Source organism: Strigops habroptila, chromosome 10, assembly GCF_004027225.2.
Source record: "Strigops habroptila isolate Jane chromosome 10, bStrHab1.2.pri, whole genome shotgun sequence".
NCBI lineage: Eukaryota > Metazoa > Chordata > Aves > Psittaciformes > Psittacidae > Strigops > Strigops habroptila.
Window position 1 is genome coordinate 24,731,165 of NC_046359.1, and position 26,325 is coordinate 24,757,489.

Sequence of the window (26,325 nt, forward strand, 5' to 3'; positions counted from 1 at the left end):
TTTTGCCCTATTTGGAATTACCTTCATTTCACCCTGTGAACTTCAATTTTTGGCAAGTCGTGTCCTGGCAGGACCTAGACGTGAACCAAAACTCTCTGTTCTGGATTCAGGTCCAATCTGGACCTGCACAAACCAGAAAGGTGCCTGGGCAGCAAGGGATGCTGGAGAGCAGAACAGGCATAAACTTCGTCTCCCCAGGCAGTCTGCTGCACCTTTCCACTTGAATCGCAGGACCTGCCATCCCGTGTGGTTATAGTTAGTCTCGACAAGATTCAATGTTTATTTTTTATTAACTCAGATGGATAATATTGATGTTTATTTCCAAGTCCTTTTTTTCTTATTATTTTTATTGACTTGAATTTTTGCACAAGCAAGAAGTTCGGAACCACCTCAAAGACTAATTGCTGCTTATTCAACTTGTATTGACTGTGGAAGTCAAGCTTCATAATAGATTCTAAAATAAAATCAGAACTGATGATAGTCATCCTCTTGCATGATATTAATTCCTTATTAATTGACTTCAAGATAGAAACAGAAGCTAAAAACTAGCATTCGAATAGAAATCAAGCACATCAAAATACTTTTGGAATTTCCTTTCTAGAAACTTACTATTGATGGAAAGTTTTCTCTTCTGATTACAGCTGATGGGAAGAGCTAAAGGTTTTTCATTCCATCTTTCAGGGGTTTTCTGTGCTTGCCGCTAGTGAGAGTGCAGGTGGTCGCCAGTATGGGCTGCCCTGACAACTTGCTCAAGAGGAGGGTATTGGACATCTCGCGATCCTTCCAAAACATCTCAGTTAATCTCCCAACCACAGAAGAAACTAATCCCACTCTGGGCAGATTTATGTACTCTGTTTCCAGTATACCTGAACACCTCACAGTCACAAATGAGTCAATGCTTCCCTGTCAGATGGGAAGGTTTATGATACTTCTTTCATAGACTGTGCTACTCTCCCCGCTCGCACAGGAGGGCAGTGGCTGATGGGAATTAAAACTCTAGCAGTCCTGAGCCCAAGCACAGCAGTGTAGCCACTGGATTATTTTTCAGGTTGCTCTACAGGCTCAGAAGGTCTAATTGATTTCTAATTGTTCAGGACACAGGCAGAGATGTCTGGAGATGAAAAGGTACCATCAGATATCAATGCCGTGGAAATGGAGAAGGGGGGCAGGAAAATAAATGCTTGCTACTTTCCTGATGAGTGCTTTCAAGGGATGAATGCTGCTTTCTGCTGAGGGGATCATATCTTGTGGGTCCCAGCACGGCACACCAGGTGACAATATGTATTTGTTACTACTTCCAGCAAAATTCAGGTTCTGGGAACATTCCAAAGCTTGCTAGGGACACAGTTTGCTGTGGTGGCTCAAAGCAGCATGTGGTTTGCATCGCTTAGTGTCATGAGAGTTGCAAGCATATGAAGAAGGGGTACAGAAGGCCAAAGTTCTCAAGCAAAATCCATGGCCAGACAAATTCTAGGAAATCTCAAGGCACGAGAGCAAGGTCCTGAAAATGGACCCAAACAGTAGAAGAGTTTTGGACTTGCCTATTTCTAAGCATCAGAGAGTTACAGCATACCTGAGCTTTTCCAAACCCTGGGAAAGATCTGCTTTAAAACCAGGCCTCTTGGGATGTTATTTATTCTCCGTTGTTCAGCCCTGACTAGAAAAGTATTATAAATTGGCCCTGGACTGAACACCCAACATTTTGGCTGAATTTATGGCTTATTAAGGCAACTTCACTGGAGAGCTCTTCTAGAAACTGGTGCTCAAGTCAATTCTGGGGTCATGGGAAACACAGATTTAATGATCAACTGGAGACGCTAGGTCAGATGTGTGGTTTTTAGATGCTATAACTCTGCCATCCCTCTTTGCAGGTGCTGGAGAGGAGTCCTGTTATGGTGCCTGCTGGATTCACAGAACACTGTGCGGAACAAATCCATTGAGCACTAGTACCCACTCCCAGCTCATTTTTGTCCTAGCAGGCATCATGAGACACAGAGAGACAGGAGACATAAAGAAGGTACAGGAATACATAATACAGGTTTTTTTGTTTGTTTGCTTATAAAGGGGAAATTAGATAGTTTGAAGCCTGTTGGGAGGATGTAGAGAGGCTTTCACTCCTCCTGATCAATACCTATCTAGAATAAAGGTTGTCCAAGCTTGAAAGCTGATGGGAACCTTGAGTTTAAGTCCTGTATCTTTCAGACAAGTGGTCAAACACTGCTAAAATGTACCAGTGGCTGGCACTAACTGCCCCAGGTCCAACCCAGACTTGAAGAACTGCCTGAACGACGGAGGCAGATCTCCCTGTTTGCTTATGGAAAGTCATCCCTTCTGAGCACAGCACCATGTTCAGAGGAGGCAGCAGGGGTTGCCTGTACTGGCACTAGTTTATGGGAACAGACTTCCCACCTCCATGACCCCATCCAACAGCTCACTTTGATGTGCATTCTGTGACTTACCAGACACCTGGAAAAGGCAGGTGGAGACCCCCACGTCGTTGGAAATGCTGCACTCGTAGCTACCGCTGGTCTCCCGGCTGACGCTGTCCACCTTCAGCTCTGAGTAGTCCTGCTGCTCTGCCAGCGGCTGTGCCAGAAGGGACCCGTTGAAGCGCCAGACAGAGGTGGCCACCTTCATGGGGCTGCCCTTCAACATGGTGCAGCGCAGGGTGACGCTGCGCCCCATGCCCTGGCGCACGTCCTGGAAGGCTGGCTCCACCACAGGAGGGACTGGAGACCGAACAGAGCAACAGACAGGGATGCCATCAGGTAACAGATATCTCGTTCAGCACGGTCATCAGGGGTGCCTCTGAGGGGAAAGGCACCTAGGATTTCCAAGAAGATATTTATTTTCTAGCAGGAGCCAGGCTTCATAAAGACTAAAGCAGCAATAGTCATCTGATATCCCCTTCTGACTATCCTATTTGCTAGGTAGGGGTGGCCTTTAGATGGTACTGATCCCACAGTGAGACACGGCTTGGAGGAGCTACCAAGCCCTGCTCGTTCATGTGAGAAGTGCAACTGCAGCAGTTGAGTGCCATGGCTTGCAGTCAATCCTCAAATATTAATCAGAATAACCATAGTCCTCATATTCAACATAAACTGCACTCCCTGAGCAGGCAGGTATGCTCCCAAGCAGTTACATTCATGTTCTTCTGGTCAACATTCGACAGGGTTATCTTCAGATGAAGGGATATGCACTGACTGTCCCCACAGACCACAGACCTCAAGGGGTGTTGGGAGGCCTCTCTCAAATACATCAACATAACACATTAGGGACTGGCTACAGGGACTCTGGGTCTATTTTTACCTCTGGCAACAATTCCCTTACACTGGAAAGTGAGTCATGTCTCTCCATGTCAGCTTCTCTGCCAGTAGTGAGAATTGTGATGTGTACCCACCTCCTATGTAAAGGGAGGCTACTAAGTCTTGTTCTTCAGCACTTGTAAAAATTCACAGGAACCTCACAATTTGGGCACTGTTGGGGCAGAGCAAGAAGACTGCTCTGGACTGGTATTGCTTGTGTTACCCCTTATTTGATGCAATGGCAGAGGACTTCAATCTTCACAGCCACCTGATGGACATGTTTCACTTGCAGTAAACTCTTAATTAAAACACTACAGCACAGGAACAACCAGAAGCTCTCCCTCCAAAATGAGAAGAGCTTCCTGAACACAAAACAGCTGTTAGCCTGAATGTAAAAGAGGAAGAACAGATTTATAGCAGCTTCAGCACAATCACAACTCACCTTCTCCAGGTTCAAAGCATTTCTCTTCCACAGAAAATTCTATGCACTACAGATCTACAAAGCACCTGCCTCCTCTAAAGGTCCACAGAGCTGCCAAGCACAGACAGGCTCAAAAACCTGCCACACACAGCATCTGCAGCGCCACAGACACAGCTCCACCAGGAATCATGGGTTACACAGCATCCGTGCTGCCCTGAACATTACCGCGCCCAGAGAGCTCCAGTGCACCAAGTCACTCCCCTCCCACAGCCTGACCCAGCAACACCCATCTACAGCTCCATCTCCATCTTCACCACAGATGAAGGCGGTGCATGCACCACCCTATAGGTCTGCATGCACAGTGTCCTCTCTCCCAAGGTCTGCATCTGGGGGTATACAGTGTGCAAGCATCCCCTCCACCTGACAGCCCTTGTTTGACAGTGGCTGATTGTCTTCTAGGTACCTGTTCCCAACTCTCAGCCTCCAAGCCCTTGACTGCACTTAAGTGGATTAAAAACAGCCCTTGACTGAGCTCATGTTGCCGTGCTGAGTGGCATGGTCAGCTCATTACAGATGGCTTTGCTAGCGATGTGTCTCTGCGGGTGCTCCAAGTGCTGACTTGCCTTTGGCTCACATGTCTCCCACCTCACGGTGAGAATAATGTGAGAAGTTGTTTGATTAGACCTAGTGTCATGAATGTGTCATCTCCATCCCTAGCTGCTATCCCATTTCTTGGGTCATATCTGCTCCTTAATTGAAGCCGGTGGGGTCTCACATTATAATCAAGGCTAGCTGGTGATGTAGGGGTGGGGGGGGGGGGGAGGAAATTAAAAAAAATAGAAAAAGGGGAGAGAAAGAGAAAGGAAGGCTTAAAAAATGGCACAGGAGCTCCAGATGTATGCAAAGCAATTATGAGGAGGACAGAGAGGGGTGGGAGAGCAGCTTCGCTCACTGCATCTGTGTACAGAGCTGGGACAGGGAAGAGAAAGGTCTGAAACTGGACCGAGTGGCCTCTGCAAGGACACATGCTGCAAGGAAAGTGCCCTCCTGGGCCTCACCAAGGGAGTGTCTGGGGCTGGTAAAGGGTCACAGGGAGCAAGGCTGGGACACTCCGGATGCTTCCTTAGGTCACAGGAACAGCAGGGCAGCCAAGGATGCAGAAGATATTTAATCTTCTTCAGCTGGGAAATGGGATTTACTTGATTTGCACTCGGACAGGCTCTGGGCCTATGTTATCACCTTGTGAAGGGAATGTCTGAAAGTGCCTATAACGTAAAAACTGATTGCATTTTCTCCTCTTGTCTCTGGCACTAGGAAACACCCAGTGAGCATCAACTCTGAAGGCAGCCCTGGAGCCGCTGGGGTTTCTGGAGAGAGAGCTGAAGCAGGTCATCCCATCACTGCAAAGGATGCAGTACTATGCCAAGGGGCCGCTATTCCCGAAAGCTGCCAGTAGATATGAAAGCAAAGAAAGGTCAACAGCAATTACAGAGCCAGATCAGCTTTGGCCTCCAATGGCTACTGGAGAGCCCACAGTTCTTCAAGTAGGTTATACACAAAAAGGAGACCCACTACCAAGGCTAGATTCAGTCTGCAAATCCTAGCAGATAACAACACAGCTATTTCCCATTTCTGTCTTAAACACAAGAGAAAGCTTGTTTAAATGAGCTGGTGCTCTGATTCCCCAGAACTGGGAACCAAACAGCTCCAGTACATCTGAGATGGTGGCTGTCTCAGAGCAGAGACCTCCAACATGCCTCCTACATGGACACCTTTAGGGAGCTGCACGAAACAGTAATGATTTTCCAGGTGCCTCTCATACCCACAGGGAAGCAGCATCCCTGGTAGCTGCAAGGGAGCAATTCTATTCTGGCTCACTAAGCTGCCATGGTACTCTTTGGGGAGCCTGGATATCAACTCCAGTTTTTATCCGAGTTCCAAAGGCAGCTCCTTGTCCAGAGGCTCCTCAACTGCCTTTTTGTATCTGCCCTGAACTCCTGTGCATGCAGCAAAAGCAACAGCCACATTGCAAGCAGCAGGTTGCAACCTTTCAAGGAGGAGGTAAAAAACCTCTCTGCATATACAGGGCTTCGGGATCCCCTGGTAAGAAACACGGCAAATATAGATGACTACTGTTTTCTCTCAGCACGCGACTTAAGTCTAGAAGAGCTAGCTGGCAGGAGGAGTGATGAAAGGGACGAAGAGGGCAGTGCATTACCGTTCTAGGCAATGCTGAAGGAGTGAGGCTCCTCCAGCAGCCTTGTTAAGCTGTGGCAGCCTGCCTTTGCAGCAGAAAAAGCTTGCTGGGAGCAAACCAATTCAGTGGAATATGGGCAACCTACTCAGCATGCCAGGCACCCTAAAGCAAAGCCAGGCTGCAAGCAGCTCCCTTGCTGTGAGCCAGAGCAGATGCTCTGCACGAAGGGTTGTTAAGCTAGCACAGTGTTCACAGTGATGAAGGGCAAGAGCAAGGGATGCACAACAGAGAAATGTCAACTGTCCAGGGGTGTTGCTTTGTTCCCCAATAACCTCTTATTTTCTTGGTTTCATTGGAAATAACCAGGACTGAAATGCTCATCCTGCTGGTTGAGTGAGAAGTGCACTGCCTGTTGAGCTGTGGTCAAGCCAAGTATTTGTTTTAAGTCTGTTTTTATTTTAGCCTTGAGGAAGGGAGGAGTGTTCTTCCTTACAAAAGCCAAAGTGTTGGAGGAGAAACCAGTCTCCCTGCACCGTCACTGTGCTGTCCTGTGTGGGCACAGCTAGAGATGGGGTACTCAGTGATCCCTTCGATGCTGCCTGATTGCTGCAGGTTTTCATGAAATTCACACGTCTCTAGAAGGCAAAGATGCTTCCTTCACCAGCATTGAAGTCAGAGCATCCCAGGATGGCAGTGATGCACTGTGGAATTTTTTTCACTTGTGGGGTAAATACAGAAAGAAAATTTTAAGTGATTTTTTTTTTCCCCACTTTAAAAAATGTGGTTGTTGTCATAAAGCTGCTCAATCTAATATGGATGAAAGGCAAGAAAGGCTCATATTGGAGTGGACTGATGCACAAGAACCAATGACAAGCTTAAACAGAAACCAGCATCCATAGAATAGGGGAATACTGGGTGAAAAGACCTCACATTAAGAGTTCAGGCAAGAACTGAGAAGGTCAAAACTCCTAGACACCACAGTACAACACTATGATGCAAGACCCATGCAAAGTCTGCTTTCCCACCATAGTGTGTGGGCTATGAATAGCATATCCTAGCCAATTCCCACTGCTGGCTCATTTTAAAAGGGCTGTCAGAACTGAGGAGCTCACTCATAACCTGCTTTCTGACTCACAGACAGCCCTTCACCCCCTGTAGCACCCTGACCAGCGGCTGACAACAGCCATCTCTGTAGGTGGTCAGCGGCACGCATTGTACCATGCCCATGGCAGCTGCACTCGCATTTTTCTATAGGGATTTACTTTCCACAATGCTTCCTCTGCTGCAAAGAGCACCACTGGGCAGCAATATCCAGGTGGAGAAAGAGAAGCAGAAAGACAACTTGCCTGAGGTCACATGAAGCAGGAGCAGCAGGCAGAAGCAGCACAGGAGTCCTGTATCCTGACCCACACTTCAGTCCCCAGCCCAGGCTTCCTCCCCTGTGAAAAACACTCTCTACTCTACCCTCCAGAGCCAGTCACATTTACATTTTTATTTAAATCTACAAGTGCAACACGTAACACAAGTGATGAAAATAGCAAGCCTTGCTAGATTAGAACACAGCTTTATTTTCAGCAGCTCTCATCTCACTCTGTTGAATGACTCCCTCCAAGCTTAGCCATGCAATCACAGAGCCAGTGGAACTCCTGCTTGTAATCTTCACCTTAGCCCATGTGTGACAGCTAATTGACCACTCGCTGGATTAACTTTGCAAAGGACACACAAATAAACTGGTATGAAAGACTGCACTTCATGGTTAATTATAATTATTAGGTGTATTTCGTTAACCATAGTGGCTAACAACACCAGGCTGTAATTTCTCTCTCTGGAAAACAAATAAGCACAGGCTGCTATTAGGGTCTTATGAGACTTGTATGACCCCATCCAGCATCCATTTAAATTCTGATAGGTACTCTTCTGCAGTCTTCCCTAACCTCCTCTAGACAACCAAAGCAATCCAAACAAACTGTGCCTTCCTTATCCAGCATCTAGTACCATAATCTGAGGTAATAAAGATGTCACAGGCATCAAAGATACTGCACCCCTGCTTTCACAGCAGGTAGAAAACTGCATAGTTTCAGCTCTAGGAGAGACCAGAGCTCTCTACCCGAGCAACTGGGACGCTCTTTTACTGTCACAAGGCTGTGAAATCACAGCCGAGCAATGCTATTCCATGCAACACCCCAAGAACGCACATTAGGCACCAACAGTTTTCCATGTGGAGACAAATAACCAAGTAATATTTACAAGACCAGTCTCATCTGCTTGTTTCTGAGAGATTATATAATTGAGCAGTTAGAGGAGAGGAGATGCAGGAAGCTTTGCTCAATCTATTTCAGCTAAAAGCCAGAATCTCTCTTTCATCTTCTATGCCTTTTGCCTTTGCATTTTAGTCTCCTTGCGTATAAAGAGATAAAATGTGTATTTTTTGCAAAGTGCTTGAAAGCCGAGTCACAAGTATTGTTATTTCAAACAAAACAAATTTGTTTGCATCCCTTTCCTGCTAGACAAGCAAGTGCAGGGTCTAGAGAAGCAGGGCTCAAAGCAGAGAAGGCTTAGTTCTGTGCTAGTTGACTGCTTTCAAAAGAAGAGCAAATGAAATGTATTCACTACCAGCTTTTCTGCTTTCCTCTTCTCCGAACTTTCCAAGCCAATTAGCTCAACCAGTCTTCACCTAGTTTTAATAAAGAGGGCTTTACTAAAGGATTTCCTCTTCTGCATGAAGAGCTGTGCTGATTAGTACATGAGACCCCTCGCTGACTTTACAGAGTGCTTTAAAGAAACTCCATCCCGGGTGGGAATATCCAGACCTTCTGCCTCACAGATACACCTCCTCAAGAAAGATCTGTCCCAGACATGCTGGAACACCACTCAGACTCACTGCCCAATTAATTCATGCTAGCAAGACAGTACAAAGACAAGTATTCTCCTGCAGTGTGAAGCCACCTCATTCTCATGCCTCACTTACTTTCAAGTCCCTGGTTTCAAACCAGTATGCTCTCCTAATTGAAAAAGATAAGTGGGAAAATATGGTATGTACAAAAGACACAAACACATTTGTATGTGAAATGCAGGCTGATAATCCTCCCCCCACCCACATACCACCCAATTAGCAAAGTTATGAACAAGAGAAATAAAGAGTGCAAAAGAGTGGGCATTTCAGAGCTAACACCTTCAATTACTGCTAGACTAATGGCATAACCCAAATCTAGATTTTTATTGTGTGTGTGTTTGTTTTGGGTTGTTGTTTTTTTCTTTTTGTCATGGACTAACATGAAAATATGTCTCTAACTCACAGCCAATTTTGCTAGTTATAGGCTGGTGAAGCAGGATGATGGCTAGGGTGGATCTTGGATTCTTCTGCCCACTCACAACCCACAAGAGGGGAGCCCTCCCATGTGTAGCCTTGTCAGACCACCAACTCTCTGCTCACGTTCTGCCTCTGTCTTCTAGAAGATAACGAGATGTCAGCTCATACCCATGCATCTGTTATTACATGTTTCTGTTTAACAAATTGAGTTGGCAGTGACATGCTGCTCCCAACAGCATATAAATAGTTTAGATCCAAACATCCACTAACAGTCAGCCAATGATACTCTTTCCCCAAAAGCATCCCACATGCATTAGCTTTTGGCAGAGAACCACTTATCTTACTACTCAATAATTCATAGGTGAGCTACTCAGCTGGGTAGTTCTGGGAATAAAGCAACTCATTGCAAGTGCAAACTAAGGAAAAGAAATAAATAAAATCAACCCACAAAAAAACTCCAACCAAAACCAAATGAGATTCTTCTTCCAAAACAGAGAATACACATCTTTCCTCTTCCTTCAGTTTATCACTAGTTTTTCTTGCCATCTAACCCAATTTCATTGCTGCAGTTTAAGCCTACTGCAAGTCCTCCCCATATGTGTCTTTATGTCCAATCTGCAGTACCCCTAACCTCAAAAAACATTAGAAGGAGAGAATTCTTAGCCCTTTTGTCCTCTCCCAAAGTCCTTGATAAGATGATGTTTATGTTTACTATATATGGGTATGTATGTTTGTATACATATCTTTACAATTCCCCTTTCTCTCCTTCTGCTCTTCAGTTGGCAGAAGCACAACTTTAGTTCCTATTTAGGTTTTGTTTTCTTAAGGCAGAAACACTGTCCTAGAGTTTTAAATGCCAGAGGAATCACATGTAAAAAGTTTGGAAAAGGAGAAAATAAAAGAGAAACCTGAATCTACAGCTCTGACTCTCTTCACATCCTGGCAGAGACAAGCAGGGCACAGGGGCCTATAACGGGGCAGAGATCAAGAGGTATCATTTGCAACCTTGTGAGCAGAAACAGAGCTGCTTGGCCCGTCACAACAGAATGCATTCCCTATGTTCCCATCCGCGGTGTAAAGGGAAAATGGAGGGAAAACAGCCAATCTGTGATGTTCATTGTCCTAGCATAGGGCTTCCACATACCTGAGGATTTGGAACAACTGAGAAAGAATTGATCATCCCCCCAGGTTTGACAGCAAACCCAGAGCTAGCTGGAACATGTTAAAAAGCCCAAATCTATCCCATCTAACTTCAGGCTCTGCATTGAGGCACCCAAGTTAGGAACGCCACCCCCCTCCAAAGCCACTGAGAGCAACATCTCCAGAGAGCGATTTGGACAGTAGGAATCCCTAGCTGGCATTACCTCCCTCCGTGGTGTGCCTGCACAAGGAGCCTAAGGTGATCGAGCCCTCTAATCTCTGCTATGTGGGATGAACGCAGACCAAAGTGAATGCTTGTAAGACACCAACACAAAGTGGCCAGTGCCACCTCCCTGTATGAACCTGTGCCTGGTTTAATGAGTTCATCAGTAAGCTGAGTCATAACGCACATCTGAAACTTGGGCAGCACGTCCTGCTCTTGGACAGGAGACACCTCCTGTGTTTGAGCTGCTGCGTGCCACAACGGAGCTACTGTGGAAAGGAAAACAGACACCAGCCTGCTCGTTTCCCATAGCAAATACAGTGATAAATCTTTGGACTCCAAACAGCAACCAATTAGTACCACTGTTAGGGCTCATGTCCAGAGCATGCAGCTGCCACCTACAAGGAATTGACTGAGTTTCCCCTGGTCTCCTATGGAGGATCTCACCCACAACCAGAGGAGCTACCAGGCAGAGGTGACTGCTGACTCCAAGTGGCAATCCAATAGCAACAGGCTCCTATTCCATCGCCAGCTGCCTGAGCAATTCAACTGCCTCCATACATTTAGACTCTTTTAATGAAAGAACTGAAAGCTAAGAGCAGGGGGGCTGTAGGAAAAAGTGCCCTGAGAAGTGCAGTCTTGTCAAAATGGAGAAGAGTCTCTGCTTTAGAAATGCAATGATTGCTGGGGACACAGGGGGTGAGAGTCTTCTCCTCACAGCTGGGCTACAGCATTACCTCACCTTCTGTTTTCAGTTTGAAAGCTACAGTGGGAGCACTAGATGATCAATAGCCCCACAACTGCTTTCCAAATAGGCAGGCAAAGCAAGACGCGACATAGCCAAAAGCATAAATGTTATTTAAAAAGTCAGACCTGCTTCAATGAAGGGGTGGTGGGATTAGAGCTGGAAAGGGGACAGAGGAGAGCCTTGGTAGGGGAAGGAGGGCGATCCAAGGCAATTAGGATAATTAAATATTAACCAGCATTCCTTAATATGTTTACTTTGAATTTTTTGTTTGTACTAGCAATCAAAAAGCACACATGGGGCAAAGCTAGACCAGGAAGAGTTAATACAGTGGCTCTCCACTTAACTACAGCAAGGAAGGAGGACAAGCTTCCCCATACAAACCACACTCTTCCTTAGCTTCTCCTTCAGGCCTAGCAGGGAATTTGGACCAAGAGGGAAGAACTTGACATAGAGCAATAACACTCAGTTCTCCATCAGTTCTCTTTCCACTACCTCGGAGTTCTGCTGCCACTTATTTAATATTGTGCACTGCTGTCATCATTAACCCATTTTTCCATCCTTCACTCTTGATTGATCTTGATTCATCTGAGGAAGATGACGACAATGAAAATGTAACTGTTCAGAAAGAGGCTGAAAGGATGCTAAAACTACAAGATTTATAGCAAACATTCAGTCTCATAGATGAAGCAGCTGAGGTCAACAGGTATCAAAGCAATTTTTCCCCATAAGAATTAATGTAACAAGGGGGGTGGTGCATACAGGAACTTACGAAATTTATGCAATTTAAAACCACATGATCAGTATATATAGCATAGAGAATGGAGAAGCAAGAACATTTTTTACTGTAAGCATTTTTGCTGTCACTCTCTGGATGGTTACCTCTTCATCATTGTCATCATCAACTTGAGATGAATCAAGGTACATCAAATCAATCATGGGCGAGGGATGGAAAAATGAGGATAGGTTCAGGTGGTCTAGCAGATGGAAGGGCTGAGGTCTTTCAGAATAGTCACTGGCTCCAAAAAGCTAGCTGCCAAATAGCCACCATTTCTGTCATCTGAAAGTCCCATCTTCCCTCTCCCTCCTGCACAGTGTTACCTGCAAGCATTTAAAATGTTTGAATTTCATAAGTGCATGTGTGAAACTCCTCCTCTATTAATTAATTATGAAAAAAAAAAAAAAAGAAGCTTTATCTGTGTTGTGGTTTAACCCCAGCCAGTAACTGAGTACCAGGCAGCCACTTGCTCACTTCCCCCCACTGCCAGTGAGATGGGGAGAAGAATTAATAAAAGGTAAAACCCACCTGGGTTGAGATAAGAACAGTTTAATAATTGAAATGAAATAAAATACTATAATAGTAAAATAATAATAGTAAAAAATGGAAAAGGAGATAGCAAGAGAGAGAGGAATAAACCTCAAGAAACGCAAGTCATGCACAATAGAATTGCTCACCCTGAGCCCATCCCTGAGTAGCAATTGGCCCCTTCCAGTCAACTCCCTCCAGTTTATACACTGAGCATGATGTTCTATGGTATGGAATATCCCTTTGGCTAGTTTGGGTCAGGTGTTCTGTCTCTGCTCCCTCCCAGCTTCTTGTGCTCCTCCCCACTGGCAGAGCATGAGAGACTGAAAAGTCCTTGGTCAGGGTAAGTGCTACTTAGCAACAACTAAAACATCGGTGTGTTATCAACATTGTTCTCAGACTAAAGCCGAAACCACAGCAGTGCACCAGCTACTAGGAAGAAAATTAACTCCATCCCAGCTGAAACCAGGACAATCTGTTATAACTGTCAGCTTTTCATGAATATATCTTTGGCAGATTGCTGGTTACAATCATCTCCCTACCCCTTATTCCCTAAACTGCTAACCACCTACAGAGACAGCAGAGGATTTGGCAGTCCCATTTCTTCAGGCATGGATGATACCACTCATCTCAGAGAAGGGCATGGACGTGAGCTATGAAGGACTCACTCCCCCTTTGCAAACCTTATGTCTCCTCTCTACATTGCCACCGTGTTTCCAGAGAAGCAGCAGCACAGCAGCCTCGCTGCTGAGGCAGATGCAGCCCTGCGGCTCTTGTCTTTCCCTGCATTAGGAATAGCGCTGTCAATTCTGACAGTTGCAGGTGGTGTGGGCTCCCAGAAATCACTCTCTGGGTCTCCTCTGCAGCAGAGGACACAGGAAGGGGGCCAATGACAGAACTGGCAATCATTCAAGGACAGCAGCCTGCTCCCATGACCTCCCCATCTGGCTATCAGCTCTGTCCCATTTCCTCTGGACTTGAACCAGAAGAAGGAAATTCATTATCAGTCCCTCTCACTAGACAGATCTGCTCTGACATTCGATTTTCCAGGCTGCTTCTGTGGTTGCCCTCAAAGTGGGCCAGCACTACAGGAACCCTTTGGAGGAGCATTATGCCTGTAATGTGGGCACATGCCTATCACATGCCTTTTTCATGTTGAGTGAGGAGGACTTAGGCTGCAGCAAAGGCAGTATGTAGGACAAATGGGAAGTACAAAGGCATCCTGATGGCTGGATTTTGGTCTAACAGATAAATGCCTAAAGCTGGTTGCATAAAGTTTCTGTTGTTCACATTCCTGACTCTTCTGGGACACAAAAAGTAAGGCTGCTACCTTCCTTGTTCTCATCCATTGCATCAAGATCAGAAAGTGGATCCTGGCCTGAGTCAATCTATCAGCAACTATAAGCCCGAGGGTCTGAGGCAGCACACACTGTAACATGGCTGCTCCTTCCAGCCTCTCCGTGATAATAACACCTCCCCAAATCAGATATGCCAGGTGAAAAGGACATTTTAATGAAGGTCCAGCAATGTTTGCTGAGCCATCCCACTGTGGTGGGCAGAGAGAAGATATAATTCTGTGTACAGCTCTGGAAAGAACTTGTGTGGACTTAAAACTAGGAATATCTGTGGCTAAATATGTGGTAAAAGCCAGAGATGATGGAAAAACAGGCTTCTCTAGGTCCTGTTTGTAAGACTAGCTGGATCTGTGCACCCTGATCTGAATTCATCAGTGCAAAAATGGCAGAACAACACACTAACAGATCATAAAAATGCCATAGAAAGTAGTAAAAGATGGGGGAAAACTCCATCTAGCCAGGCCTTTGAGGGGAAGTTTGTGATAGCATCCTGCAAACACCAGAGAAGATAAAATTATTCTGTTCCCTCCTTGCATGTATCGCCTAAGGGAGTACAGACACAAACCAATTGGGTCAATGTAAGCAACAGAACAAACAGTAATAAACCTTTTTATCCCTCACTGATTCCAGGGGGAAAAAAATCATGGAGGAGGAATGTGGGATGCAACTTTACAAGTTAAAAAAAATGAATGATGATTAATATAGTTTTTATGGATCCTTGGCAGACAAACTGTGTAGTGTTTGAGAAAGCAAAAAGAAAAGTAACTATCTTGTCATAACATCCTCAGGCATTGGAAGGATCCTGGCTTGCTTCCACACAACAGACTAATTGAAGATGTAATACTATTCAAATGCAGCCCACATTAAGCAGATTAAAAACACATTAACCAAAAGAGTTCAGAAAGAAATTTTAAATGGGTGCATGCACCACTGAGATCTCTCTAGTAAGAGGGAAGACTTTCTCCAGGAAGACATCTCTAGTAAGATCCCATGTGAACCTCTTAAACTGATGCTATTTCACATCTTCGTCAAGGTCAAAGATCCAGCCAGCATATCAGTGATAAAGTCCCCCATTCAGGCTGTGTACCCAACATCACACATAACCACCTTTTATGTCTGAATGACCTTACATCCATTTGCAGCTGGGGTGGCTAGGCACAGACTTTGGCACAGCACTGGGATGTGGCTTATGCTTTGCTTCCTTCCCTCCCACACAAAGGCAGCGCTTTAATGTGCAATAACTGACAATCACTATCCTTAAGTGCCTATGTCAGGACAAAATACCAACATCTGTAAAGGACACAAAATATGCAGCAGTAAATAACATACTAGAGAGATACCTCAAGCAGGACAATTTGGTTAGTTTGATGGAATGGGCTTATGGTAACTGCATTCAACTTATCTTTGATAACTGTAGAATAGTTTGGGTTGGATGGGACCTTTAAAGGTCATAATGTAAAGGTCTGAAAACTGTTGAGGAAAGAATTTGTCTTACTAGGGAAAAAATGACGATTTCAAGAAGAGCCTGAGTTGTTGTTACCCAGTGAACATCAGCTTTCAGCTCAATTCCATAGTCCAAAGATGTCCAAATCTTTGAATGATTAAGCCAAAGCTTACTAAATGTATTGTGAGATGGACATAACCTCTGCATCTGCATTGGTGAGGTCATTTTTGAAAATCTTTTTAATACAGGTGACCATGCTACCAGAATGATGTTGAAAAAAGCCTCAGAACAGGACTATAAAAATGAATCAAGGGCTGGAAAACATGCCTTGTGGTGAATGGCTAAAGAGACTTTCTGGCTTGCATTCTGAAAAAAGGCTAAGAGATTACTTGTTCTGGTGTCTGAGAGTACACAAGGAAGAGACTGCTGATAACAAACAGCAATGTGAGAAGACAAAGGCATAAACAGAGGTTGCAGTTAGAAACCGAAATGAGACAGGCTTAGATTAAGTCTTGACAACTGAACCATGAGAGTAAAAAAGCATTGGAACAACTTACTGAGGCACACACTGAATTCTCTGTCACTTCAGTCTTTGAGTAGATACTGCACTGAAACTGTACAAATAATCCACATTTAGATCCACAAAGGTAAACTCACCTTGTTCCTCAGCTCCACTAGTGAGAGACACTAGCTTGGCATATAACTAACTCTCCTGTCTAGACAAACAGCACAAAATGATTAGAAAGAGATTCAAAGAGCTTTTGCTTTCTCCCAGTGATCAGGAAGCTGGAGTCCCAGCATTTTGGGTAGGTTGGCTGGAGCATACAAGCTTCCCCAAATGGTTTATAAAATAAACCAAACCAAAACCCACCACAAATCCCAACCATTTTTCCTCCTCACTTTAAAACCTGTAGATAGTTTCATTTGCATCTTTTCATTGATACATGTGAGTTCATTCCTAGAAAGCTAATCAAAATGAAAACTTGTCTATTTGCATGCATAAACTTGGATTTTTGCAAGGCCTCATTACCGGCAGCCCCAAACCACAAACCCTTATTTTGCGTGTTGCTCAGTTTTCCTCTATCCCAGCCAACCGCCACCATCTTCTCATCCCTTTAGACCCATTATGCTCTTTCCAGCAAATCACCATAGATGTATGGCTGCTCCTTTTCCCTCAAGCCCCAGTTCCCCATTTTACAGCATACCAGGATGTTGGCTAAAGGGCCCGTATTATGCATAAGCTATGAACTGCTCAGAAAATCCCAGCAGACTTAGCACTATTAAGCCCATCTATATTGCATTAAGTTGTTATTAGCTACTGTATTCTAGCTTGTGATTAGGACAGTAAAATACCTCTTTGCAACCAGCACTTGGTAAGGAAAATCCCCGTTCAGTGCAAATGCCACTGTTATTTATTGTCCTCTTGACCTCAATCACATACACTGTCGGGAACCTCTGTTAGTTTTGGAATTCCAGCCAATTCCTCACATCAGATGCTTCGGATCATTGAATTATGGAATCAACTAGCTTGGAAAAGACCTTCAAGATCACCAGGACCAACTGTTACCTCAGGACTGCCAAGTCCACCACTAAACCATGTCACTAATGGCCTTGTCTACATATCTTCTGAACACTTCCAGGGACGGTGACTCCACCACTTCCCCGGGGCAGCCTGTTCCAATGCCCGATGAGCCTTTCGGTGAACAAATTTTTCCTAATATCCAGTCTAAACCTTCCCTGAAGCAGCTTGAGGCTATTTCCTTTTGTCCTATTGCTTGTTACTTGGGAGAAGAGACCAACCCCCACCTCACTGCAACCTCCTTTTAGGTAGTTGTAGAGAGAACAGCTTGGCTGAGTTGGGCCCAGAGTTGTAGCATATTTGTGATGGATAAGATTTACAGAACTTGATTCATCAGATGTGAGAGCAGGTCACAAAAGATCTGCTCTCATACAAAAGGGTGGCTGGAATGGCCTTCAGTTGCCATTCTTTCTTTAGCCAGCAGGGACTTACCCCAGATTCTTCTTCACCACAGAAATTAAGAAATTTTCAGTCTCTTCTACATCCCATTCATCCCTTTTCAGCTTGGCAAATAAGCAAACAGTCTCAGAAGCCAGCTTCCTCCCAGTCCACAGTAATGAAAAATTTCCATGGTTTCCCGCGATCACACAAGACTCTAGAAACAAGGACTCCGAAATCATAAAAAATGCAACAGGTCTGCATACAACTAGGAAATTTAAGCATGTCTGTCAATTCTTAGGACCAATGATAGTTTTGCAGGTTCATAAAAGAAAACCAACTGTTTTACCTCAAGTCCTGAAGGCCAATTAAATTCGAATCAGAAGCGAAAGCTGAGATAAGGTAGGAGTGTGTGCAATAGAGAGGCAATTGTGTTTGCAATAGAGAGGCAAAGAGGAATGGAAATCAGGAACTATATGAAGTGAAATAGGGTGAGAGGGGTGTGTGCTGGAAATGTGATCTCTGCTTATTGAGAAAACACTGTTTCCTGGCTTCAATAAAAAACAGTTCCTTTACCAGAGACTAGCCCAAGCTGAAAAGCATAAACTAGTAACTGAACAGTTGTTTCCCCACAGAAAGTTCCAAAAGGCCCCTATGACCTTCCCAAAAACTCAGACTCCCAGTATAGTGTCCCAGCACAGAAAAGGCAGCAGGAATATCTGCTGGGATGTAGAGAAGTCTGAGCACCTCTGAAATTTAATTCACATTAAAACAGTTTCCCTGTAGGGAGCGAACATAGTTGGTGCTGTTTCAGAGCTTGGTGTCAGGATGGTCACAGCTAATAACCCCCCTGCCCCAGGATGCTCAGTTTCCAAACAGTGTTTCTGTTCATATCAGGAGTGATTCAGGTTTTTCCCTGCACAAGCCCCCTCTTCAAAAGTAGCACCACTATTCTGTGCACTGCCTCCATGTGCCTGCCACAGTCTTCCAGCTGGGCTGGAGGAAATAGCTCTGCTCTAATGCCAGGGTGCAGGGAGGAGGTGAGGAATAGCATGGGAGCCTGCTCCTACTCCCTCAAAGGTGCTGCCTGACATAGTTTATGGCCCCAAAATCACGGGAGAAAAGCAAAGGCACAGCTGCAATGCCATGGCACAACATAGCTCTCTGGGAAAGAAGCTGAGGGGAAAAGAGACTCCGCTCTCCTGACACGGGTCCTGTGTCAGGTCTGATGTCCTATGATTCCCTGCAGGTGTGGGCAGCTGTTTTCACTTCTCTGTGCCTCGTGCTCTTGTGCAGAAGCTAAAAGTTACAATGAGAAAATGAACGGCTATTTTTGCCTGCTTAGTGTCTTCCTGGTTCCCTAGTGAGTTCTGGTCTGTGGCATCCCTCTCCCCACAGATGGGGAGAGCATGTTCATGTCCTGGTCATCAAGAGGCAGAATTTGACAGGGACAGGGCATCCCCTCCTTTCCTGTCCTGTGATGCCAGCCTTAAAATGAGACCTGACAGCAGTTTTCTAACTCCTGCTGTCTACCACCTCCCTTGCCCCATGTCTCCTGAGGCCAGTGTTACTACATATAGTGCATGCCTTCCCAACTCTACTTTGCTTAGGTGTCAGCAGCAGCTCTCTCTGTTGCTAGAACATATATACAAACCTTCTCATTCTTTTAGCTCTCCTATTCCCAGTCTTTTCTACTGGCTTTTCTCCTTCAAATATACCCACTACATCCAACCCATACAAACAGGTACCATCATTTCCTCTCCCTAACGCATTCCCCATAAACCCAGATATCAGTCCTGTCCATCACATCTGGCAGGGAATATCCTGCCATGCCATCTTCCAGGATCCATGGCTCTTCCTCTGCCCAGTTACCACATCCCCCGGACATGTACTGGTGCTGTGCAGACCAAGAGAGAAAGCTTGGCAACAGCTGCCATGCCAAGCTTATCATTTCTGACCTGGTGACTGGAGGTGAACGCATGGCAGAACAGTGCATGCTAGAGAGGAATATGTGTTACACACCCATGCAAACAGAAGCAGAGCCAGGACAACCTCTCCCTCCAGCCAGGCTGCCTCGATGCAGTCTGGGTACCACCAGCTGTTATGGCAGTTCAGAGATCTTTGATACATGTGGTTTCACCTAAGGCCTAAACCCAAACAACAAAACAGAGCTCAAAACCGAAGTGGTTTCTTCAGAACAGCAAGATGGGAAGCACTGGGAAAGTGACTGACAGTAGCTTGGCAGCAGTATGCTCCAGTGGCTTTAAGATAAGGACACGCTTGGCCAAGACCCAAACATGCATAGCCTTGCAGGATGCCCAGCACAAAGCATTTCAGAAGATTCTAGAGTTGGTTTTTATCTCCACAAATTGATGTATAGCTACATCCTACAGGGAAAATAGCAGCCATGGCAGGGAAACCTTAAAAGGAGTGTCTGAATTAGAACAGTACAAGATGTGGTGCTCAGCACTGAAAGGGCCAGGGTGGGTGAGAAACTGTCCACAGAGACATGACCAAGACTGTGTGCCATCCATTGTGTCTATATAGCTCTTGTGTCTTCTTTCCTGACAAAACTGTGTAGCTTGGATGTCTCTCTCTCTTTTGATAAAATTAAGTTGCTCTTCCCAGAGAGTCTGTCCAAAAAACAGGATAATGGCAGCTTATGGAAAGCGTATTTGTTTCTCCCAACAATATCCGAGAAATGGATTAGCTGATTTAAACCAGTTCTCTTCTGAACAAACAAGTTCATCTCTCTAGGCGAGGAGCTCTCACACAAGCTTTTACTCAGCCTATCATTACAATCGCAGAGGTGTTTTGAACTGAGCAATGAGCTGCACAAAGGCTCAACAGCAGTGCAGGCAGGCTGCAGACTTATGGAGCAGACCCAGGCCCCCTCTTTAAGGACGGCTTCCACCTTTCTGATGCATGCATCTGGGTATCATCCTCTCTTCTTCCACAGTCATTTACCCAGGTCAACAGGGAGGAGGCCTCCTTGTGCTTTGCATCCAGCGTGTAGAGCCACAGACTGAACATGCCAGCTTCACAAAATCTGCTCCAGTGAATTCTCCCTGCCATCTGGGCCTTTTGATTTATGTCTCAAGTCTCCTGTATCTCCTGGCCACCACAGCGTGCAGACAAGCTCTGTCAGACCAATTTCAATCAAAGAGGAAAATCAGAAAAGCGCTCCGGGCGCAAGGGAGGCTTCCCAAGAAAATCTTGGTGAGTGGCAGCACGCGGGAACCTTCCCCACAAGGCAGCAAGCAGAGAAGATACCAGGGTCCTGCAGAGCAAGTCCTAACTGCTACTCACTAAGGAGAAAACTTGTGGCCAGCCAAAATCCATACAACCACTTTAGCATGTGAAAGACATTTTCCTTCAAAGTTGCGTACACCAAACACCATGAAAAAGCAGCACAGGGACTCCTCAGGCTTTGCTCCACAAACAGAAAGGTGGTCACAAAGAAGAAAAAGGTTTTAGCTCAGCATCCTTACAGTAGCAGGAGGGTAGGGCCAACAAGTCCTTATCAAACAGGAGCCATCCTCTTCTCAGCTACATTTGGTACAACTTCATCTCAAGACCCAATCCAAAACCGATATAAATACTGTCACAGCCCCCGTCACAGGCCCCAGGACTAAGGGATGGTAATTGTTAAAAAAAATCTGAGGCCAGCTAAGCCTCTGTGGTTGTTACTGTGCTCTGAACTGTGGTCATCTGGGTTTACAGCCATGACGGAGGAAAACTGATTCCTCCTTCAGCCTGTCCTTATACTGACAACTCTAATTAGTTGTTAGCAGCCTAGGCAGTGGGAAGCAGAGTGAGCAATCCTAACTCCGTATTGCCAAAGACAAGGCTACGTGCACAAACACAAGCTCAAAGCAACTTAATCCCAGACACAATACTGCAGGCAGAAAGCATGTTGACAATCAGGAACAGAACTCTCTTCTCCTAACGGGGGAGCAGGAGGGTTCTGTGTATTGATAGAAACACAGAAACAACATGTATACTTTCAGCTTAGTCACACAAACCACTGTACAACAAATTAGGGGATAAGCAGGGAGGATTTCCATCAAAGTGGAACCTAACAACCAGGTCAGGCTTTGTTCAGACTGGCGGTTTGAGGTCATGCCCATGACTACAAATTATTTTCTTCTTTTCACTAAGGAAGTTCTCCAGGTTTGCAAACACTGAACTTGTAGAAGGCACAGTTTTCACACGGCTTTGAATACAGACACACCTTCCCTGGAACATCTGTCCATTCTGAAGCCTCTGACAGTCTAAAATAAAGCAGAACACCCCAGAGGTCTGGTTGGGAGAAGAGACCAAGGTTTCCCTGTCTTGGGAGCAGAGCTGTACCATGCAGAACAGTAATACCGAAGTACGAATGGAAGGGTAGGAAAGCCCCAGCCACTGCAAGGGCAGAAAAACCACCTTCTGCCCCCGAGTTAGCTCCTGAACTGTGCTCCTCAGCTTGGAGGAGGGTGTCAGGATGGACTTGCTGATGAAAATAATGAAAAAAATTAAAAGTCACTATTAAAAAATAAGATCTGAAATGAAACGAGCCAAGTCTAAATTTCTTAGCAGATGGCTTCATACTCCAGCTCACATGGCCAAGTAGCAAGACAGATAAGCCAGCTAAGTCACAGATACGGGTCAACTCTGGTCATAGACAGGCTCATTTCTCTTAGACTCCCTTCATATAGGCAGGGAGAGCTGCAAGGAGCTCTCAGGAGCCAAAAGCCCAGTCCTAGCCACTCTGCAGAAACATCTCCGTGCCAAGAGCATGTCTCGAGAGCGCTTTTAGTGGAGCAGTTAATATCAAGGCTTATGTTTCAGAGGGGGCAGGGCACGAGCAAAGAGCACTGACATTGAGCTATGGCTTCAACAGTTGATCGAAACAATTTAATGCATTTCCATTTCCAGTTGCTTGGATCCAGCAATGCTTTCTACTTATTTACAGTATCACCCCCTCCTCTCCTCCCTACTCTTCTGTTTGCTACATAGATAAGGTTAATAGGGTTAACCCTTTATAATTCATGGAAATGCTAATTTGATCAGGCTTTTAGGATACACAGCTAATGTAGCAATTTTTTTTTCAATTTGTTATTATGCATTTGCTAAATTTATATGTAGGTAGCATTCTTTTCACTGATTCACACATACACTCTTTCTTTCTTTCCTTCTTTCATATATACTGGCTCAGGGGAAATTGATGCTGACTATTGCCTGCCTGATGTACAGCATTGCCAATGGGTTCAGCAGGATTTTAAAGAGGAATGAGTCAACAGCACGTGACCAGGAATAACATTTGCAGCATGTGAGCTTGAATGGGAAAACGTATCTGTGCCCACCTGAACATTAGTTTAAGTGACAAGGGCAACAGATGCCCCAGCAGGACGTATTCTGGCTGCCTCCCATGTCAGGGCAGAGTCAGATCTGCTGGTTACCAGTCCTGTATCTAGGACTATGCAATGGCTCCTGAAATCCCGTTAACCATGATAACTGCCACTCCAAAGAGAATGGCAGTCTACTTTCCTGATTACACCTAATAATCACTATGCTCTGAAGATAACACACAATAATCCCTCTGCTGCTTAATGTGGCAAAACTCTACCTAAAAGCAATAAGCACAGTCCTTTGGAGACCAATCCCAAATGATTGTAGACTATTACTTTGGATCCAGAAGGGGACAAATTCACAGGCCATGTTCTTCCAGGGAAGGAGACACCCAGGTTAATTCCTTTTCTAGTCTTTCTGCCAAGATCTCACCTGCTGTGTGACCCAAAGATGAGAAACAGGATCATCCTTCAGACTTGACTATCCAAAATAAGGTTAACCCTATGTAAACATCTCCTCTTCCTTTTTCCTTTCTTTCTCTGGGCACTTAGAGACACCAAGATTTCTGCCAAAGACAAAAATGGCATCAGCAAAAGTCTGCTTATCCAATCATCAGAATTTGGTGAACTAATTAACATCTCTTAACAGAGGAGACAGGTACTCTGCTACCAGGCTTTGGTGGCTATCCAAAGAGGGAGAACCCATTCAGGTGTTTGAGCAAGGGTTTGAGACAGCAAGCAGTGACTGCTGAGAGGAAGAAAAAACCTATCTGTGGGAAAATACTGGGGTAGATATATCAAGGATCAGGTATAATGAGTGCAAGGCTGAGCTGGACCTTCACTGAGCTGTCCAGTAGCTTATGACATGCTATTCAGGATTGACAAAGCATTAGAGCTAACACAACATTATTCCAGCAGGATAATGTACCAGGATTGCAATTTACACCACACTGTTATATGTAGCTTTAACAGAGTAAAATTCACTGTGATATGACAGTCATCTCAAAGGCCAGTTATAGCAACAGCTAGAGTTTTGGGTCACTACTAATCTTTATAATTCATGGAAATGCTATTTTGATCAGGCTTTTAGGATACACGGCTAATGTAGTAATTTTTTTTTCAATTTGTTATTATGCATTTGTTAAATTTATATGTAGGTAGCATTCTTTTCACTGATTCACACATACACTCTTTCTTTCTTTCCTTCTTTCATATATACTGGCTCAGATGACATACTGTATTCCAAAATCCAGAGTGCTGCACATTTTCAAGCCCACTGTGTGTGTTTTACAGCCTTATGCTATCTTACCTACACAGGGTGATCCAGCCCTTATTTTAAACCCACCTCTGCAGAGGATTCATTTTTCCGCTGGGATTTTTCTGAGCAAGTACCTGGTCCTGAAAAAAGCCTTGACAACAGCATCAGCAATAGCATTGATATTATTAACAGCAACAATCTGCTTTTCCATGACTATTTTTATTTCAAGATTTCAATGTGCTATGTTTATTATGCCCCACAAATCCTTGAAGAGATGGGTCAGTTTTATTCCTGTTTTGAAGATATGGGAAAAAGATGACAAGACACTGCCACTCCAAGTGGTAGCCAGATTCCCAGGAGTTATGACAAACCCAGTCTCTGACCAGGATACAACATTTCTTCATCCTTAACCACAGAACTATAAGGCTGCAAGGACTTTCATGAACTTATTAATCTTCCAAAACTCTACAGTTCAGACCAAGAAGTCCAGCCTCTCAGGGCTGATGACAAACAATTACAGCTCATAAGATAAAAGGAGAGCAGCTTTTTCTGCTTGCAAAATAAAAAAATAATAAAAAACCCAAACACCTTCTTTTTTCCCCCTGACAGCTGACTTGGTCTTTTTGTCTTTTTATTCTCTTTCCACAACTGCAGTGCAGTTAGAAAAGGCTATTTGTGGGCTAGTTTGTTACAATACAGCACTATATGCATGAGGGAGAGGGGAGAAAAAGAGAAGAGAAACAGAAACAGGTTCTGACATCTAATCAGATTTGCTGTATCGATTTTGCAACTTTAGCTTTAGAGCAAATCAGAGAAACAACCACATTATCACCCAGAATTTGCTCTTCCCTTGAGTGAGCCAGTTCAAAAGGAGCTCACACCAACACAGACAGGCACGCCTGCCTGCATGCACGCATGCACGCACACACACACACGCATGCCTGTGTGGATGTACACCCCATTGAAGTGGCTCTCTGGTGGGATGCATGGGCTAGGGAACGAGGGGGAAGTGCTCATCACAGGGGCTGCAGAAGCCACACGATCCCCATTTCCAACAAGATGAGAATTCCAGAGCAAGCCACTGGACTAATGAGCTACCTGTGCTGGAGAGCAGAGTTTCAATTAACCACAGTGGCTCCTGCCATGGTACTATCTCCTTCCAGCTCCATGAACAAGGAGGAGAGTGATAAAGTGGGACTGTGCTGTTTGCTGAGGTTTGGGTTTTTTTCGCATGGGAAGAAAGGTTAGAGCCTATAAAGGAGATGAGGGCAATTCTTGCCCTGCTTTATTGGTCTGCAGCTTGTTTTACATGCTGATGGAAGGAGCAAATTGACAGCACCAAAACCAAAGCTGCGTACTTAGGAGCAGAACAGGCAGTGCCACTGTAAGGTCCTTCCACAGTTTCCAGGCAGGAGGAGACAGCTCAGGTGTAACAAACACTCAGTACACACGCAGCTCCAACTAAGGGTACACAGAACTGATGGGTGGGCTGCCGCATAGACCATGCCACCAGCAAGATCACAATAAAGCATTGCTTGGCCTTGAGAAGAGCTATAGAAAGAATATGTTGAGTTGCTCTTTACACAGAAGTTCACCACATCTTTGCCTTCTTTGGGGTCACATCAAAGGCTCCAGAACAGCTTCTGGCTTGTAGCTACCATCTTTCGTGTGAGGGGAGTCATGTCCTTCCCCTCCAGCCCAAGATTCAGTGCTATGATCCGCCTCCAGACCGGTTGTAACCCAGAATTCATCCCAGGCTCGGCACTGCTGCTCCCTCTGCAGGGGCAACGCAGGGCAGCGAGGACCACACAGCTTCCAAACATCAACGCCAAACCGGGGACAGCAGCAGGTCTGACAGTTCTTTGTTCCAGAGATTTTTGCTGCATCTCCCATCAGTTCTTAGGTGACCAAAAGTCACCCGCCCTGCCATGTCCATATGCCTGACAGAGCCTGCTTTCCAAAACAGCTTAAACCAGGATGCACATTTCCAATCTGCTTAAGGGAAGCTTCTCCACACATACATACCTGCATGGAAACCTGCCCACATTTCCCAGTTCTCATCCTGTATTTTAATTCCTGCCATGCCCCTGAATAGACAGAGATAATTTTAAAAGGGCATCTCTGAATACTCAAAGTGCCTGCAGGATTTCACACATCTCCGTTACTGCTGTGCTCCCAGCAGCTCACATCTCTCAGCAGTGTGTTTGGTTGGCTTTAGCCAGGTTATCCACTCTGGTCTCACGTCTCTTCTTCCTGAAGAGAGAGCCTGGGAGGAGTGTGGCAGCATGTCTAATGAGCACTGCTCTGCTGTGCATGGAGGCTGGGTGCAAA

At 45.1% G+C, this 26,325-nt stretch overlaps 1 protein-coding gene across 1 annotated transcript in view; it reads right to left on the minus strand.

Moving 5' to 3' along the window:
* The window catches only part of MDGA1 (MAM domain containing glycosylphosphatidylinositol anchor 1), a 147,540-nt gene that overhangs the window by 50,869 nt on the left and 70,346 nt on the right, over window positions 1-26,325 (minus strand). Inside the window, exon 9 of the mRNA XM_030499210.1 lies at window positions 2,460-2,729. Coding sequence (XP_030355070.1) covers window positions 2,460-2,729 — 270 coding nt within the window. The remainder of the gene's footprint in view (window positions 1-2,459; window positions 2,730-26,325) is intronic.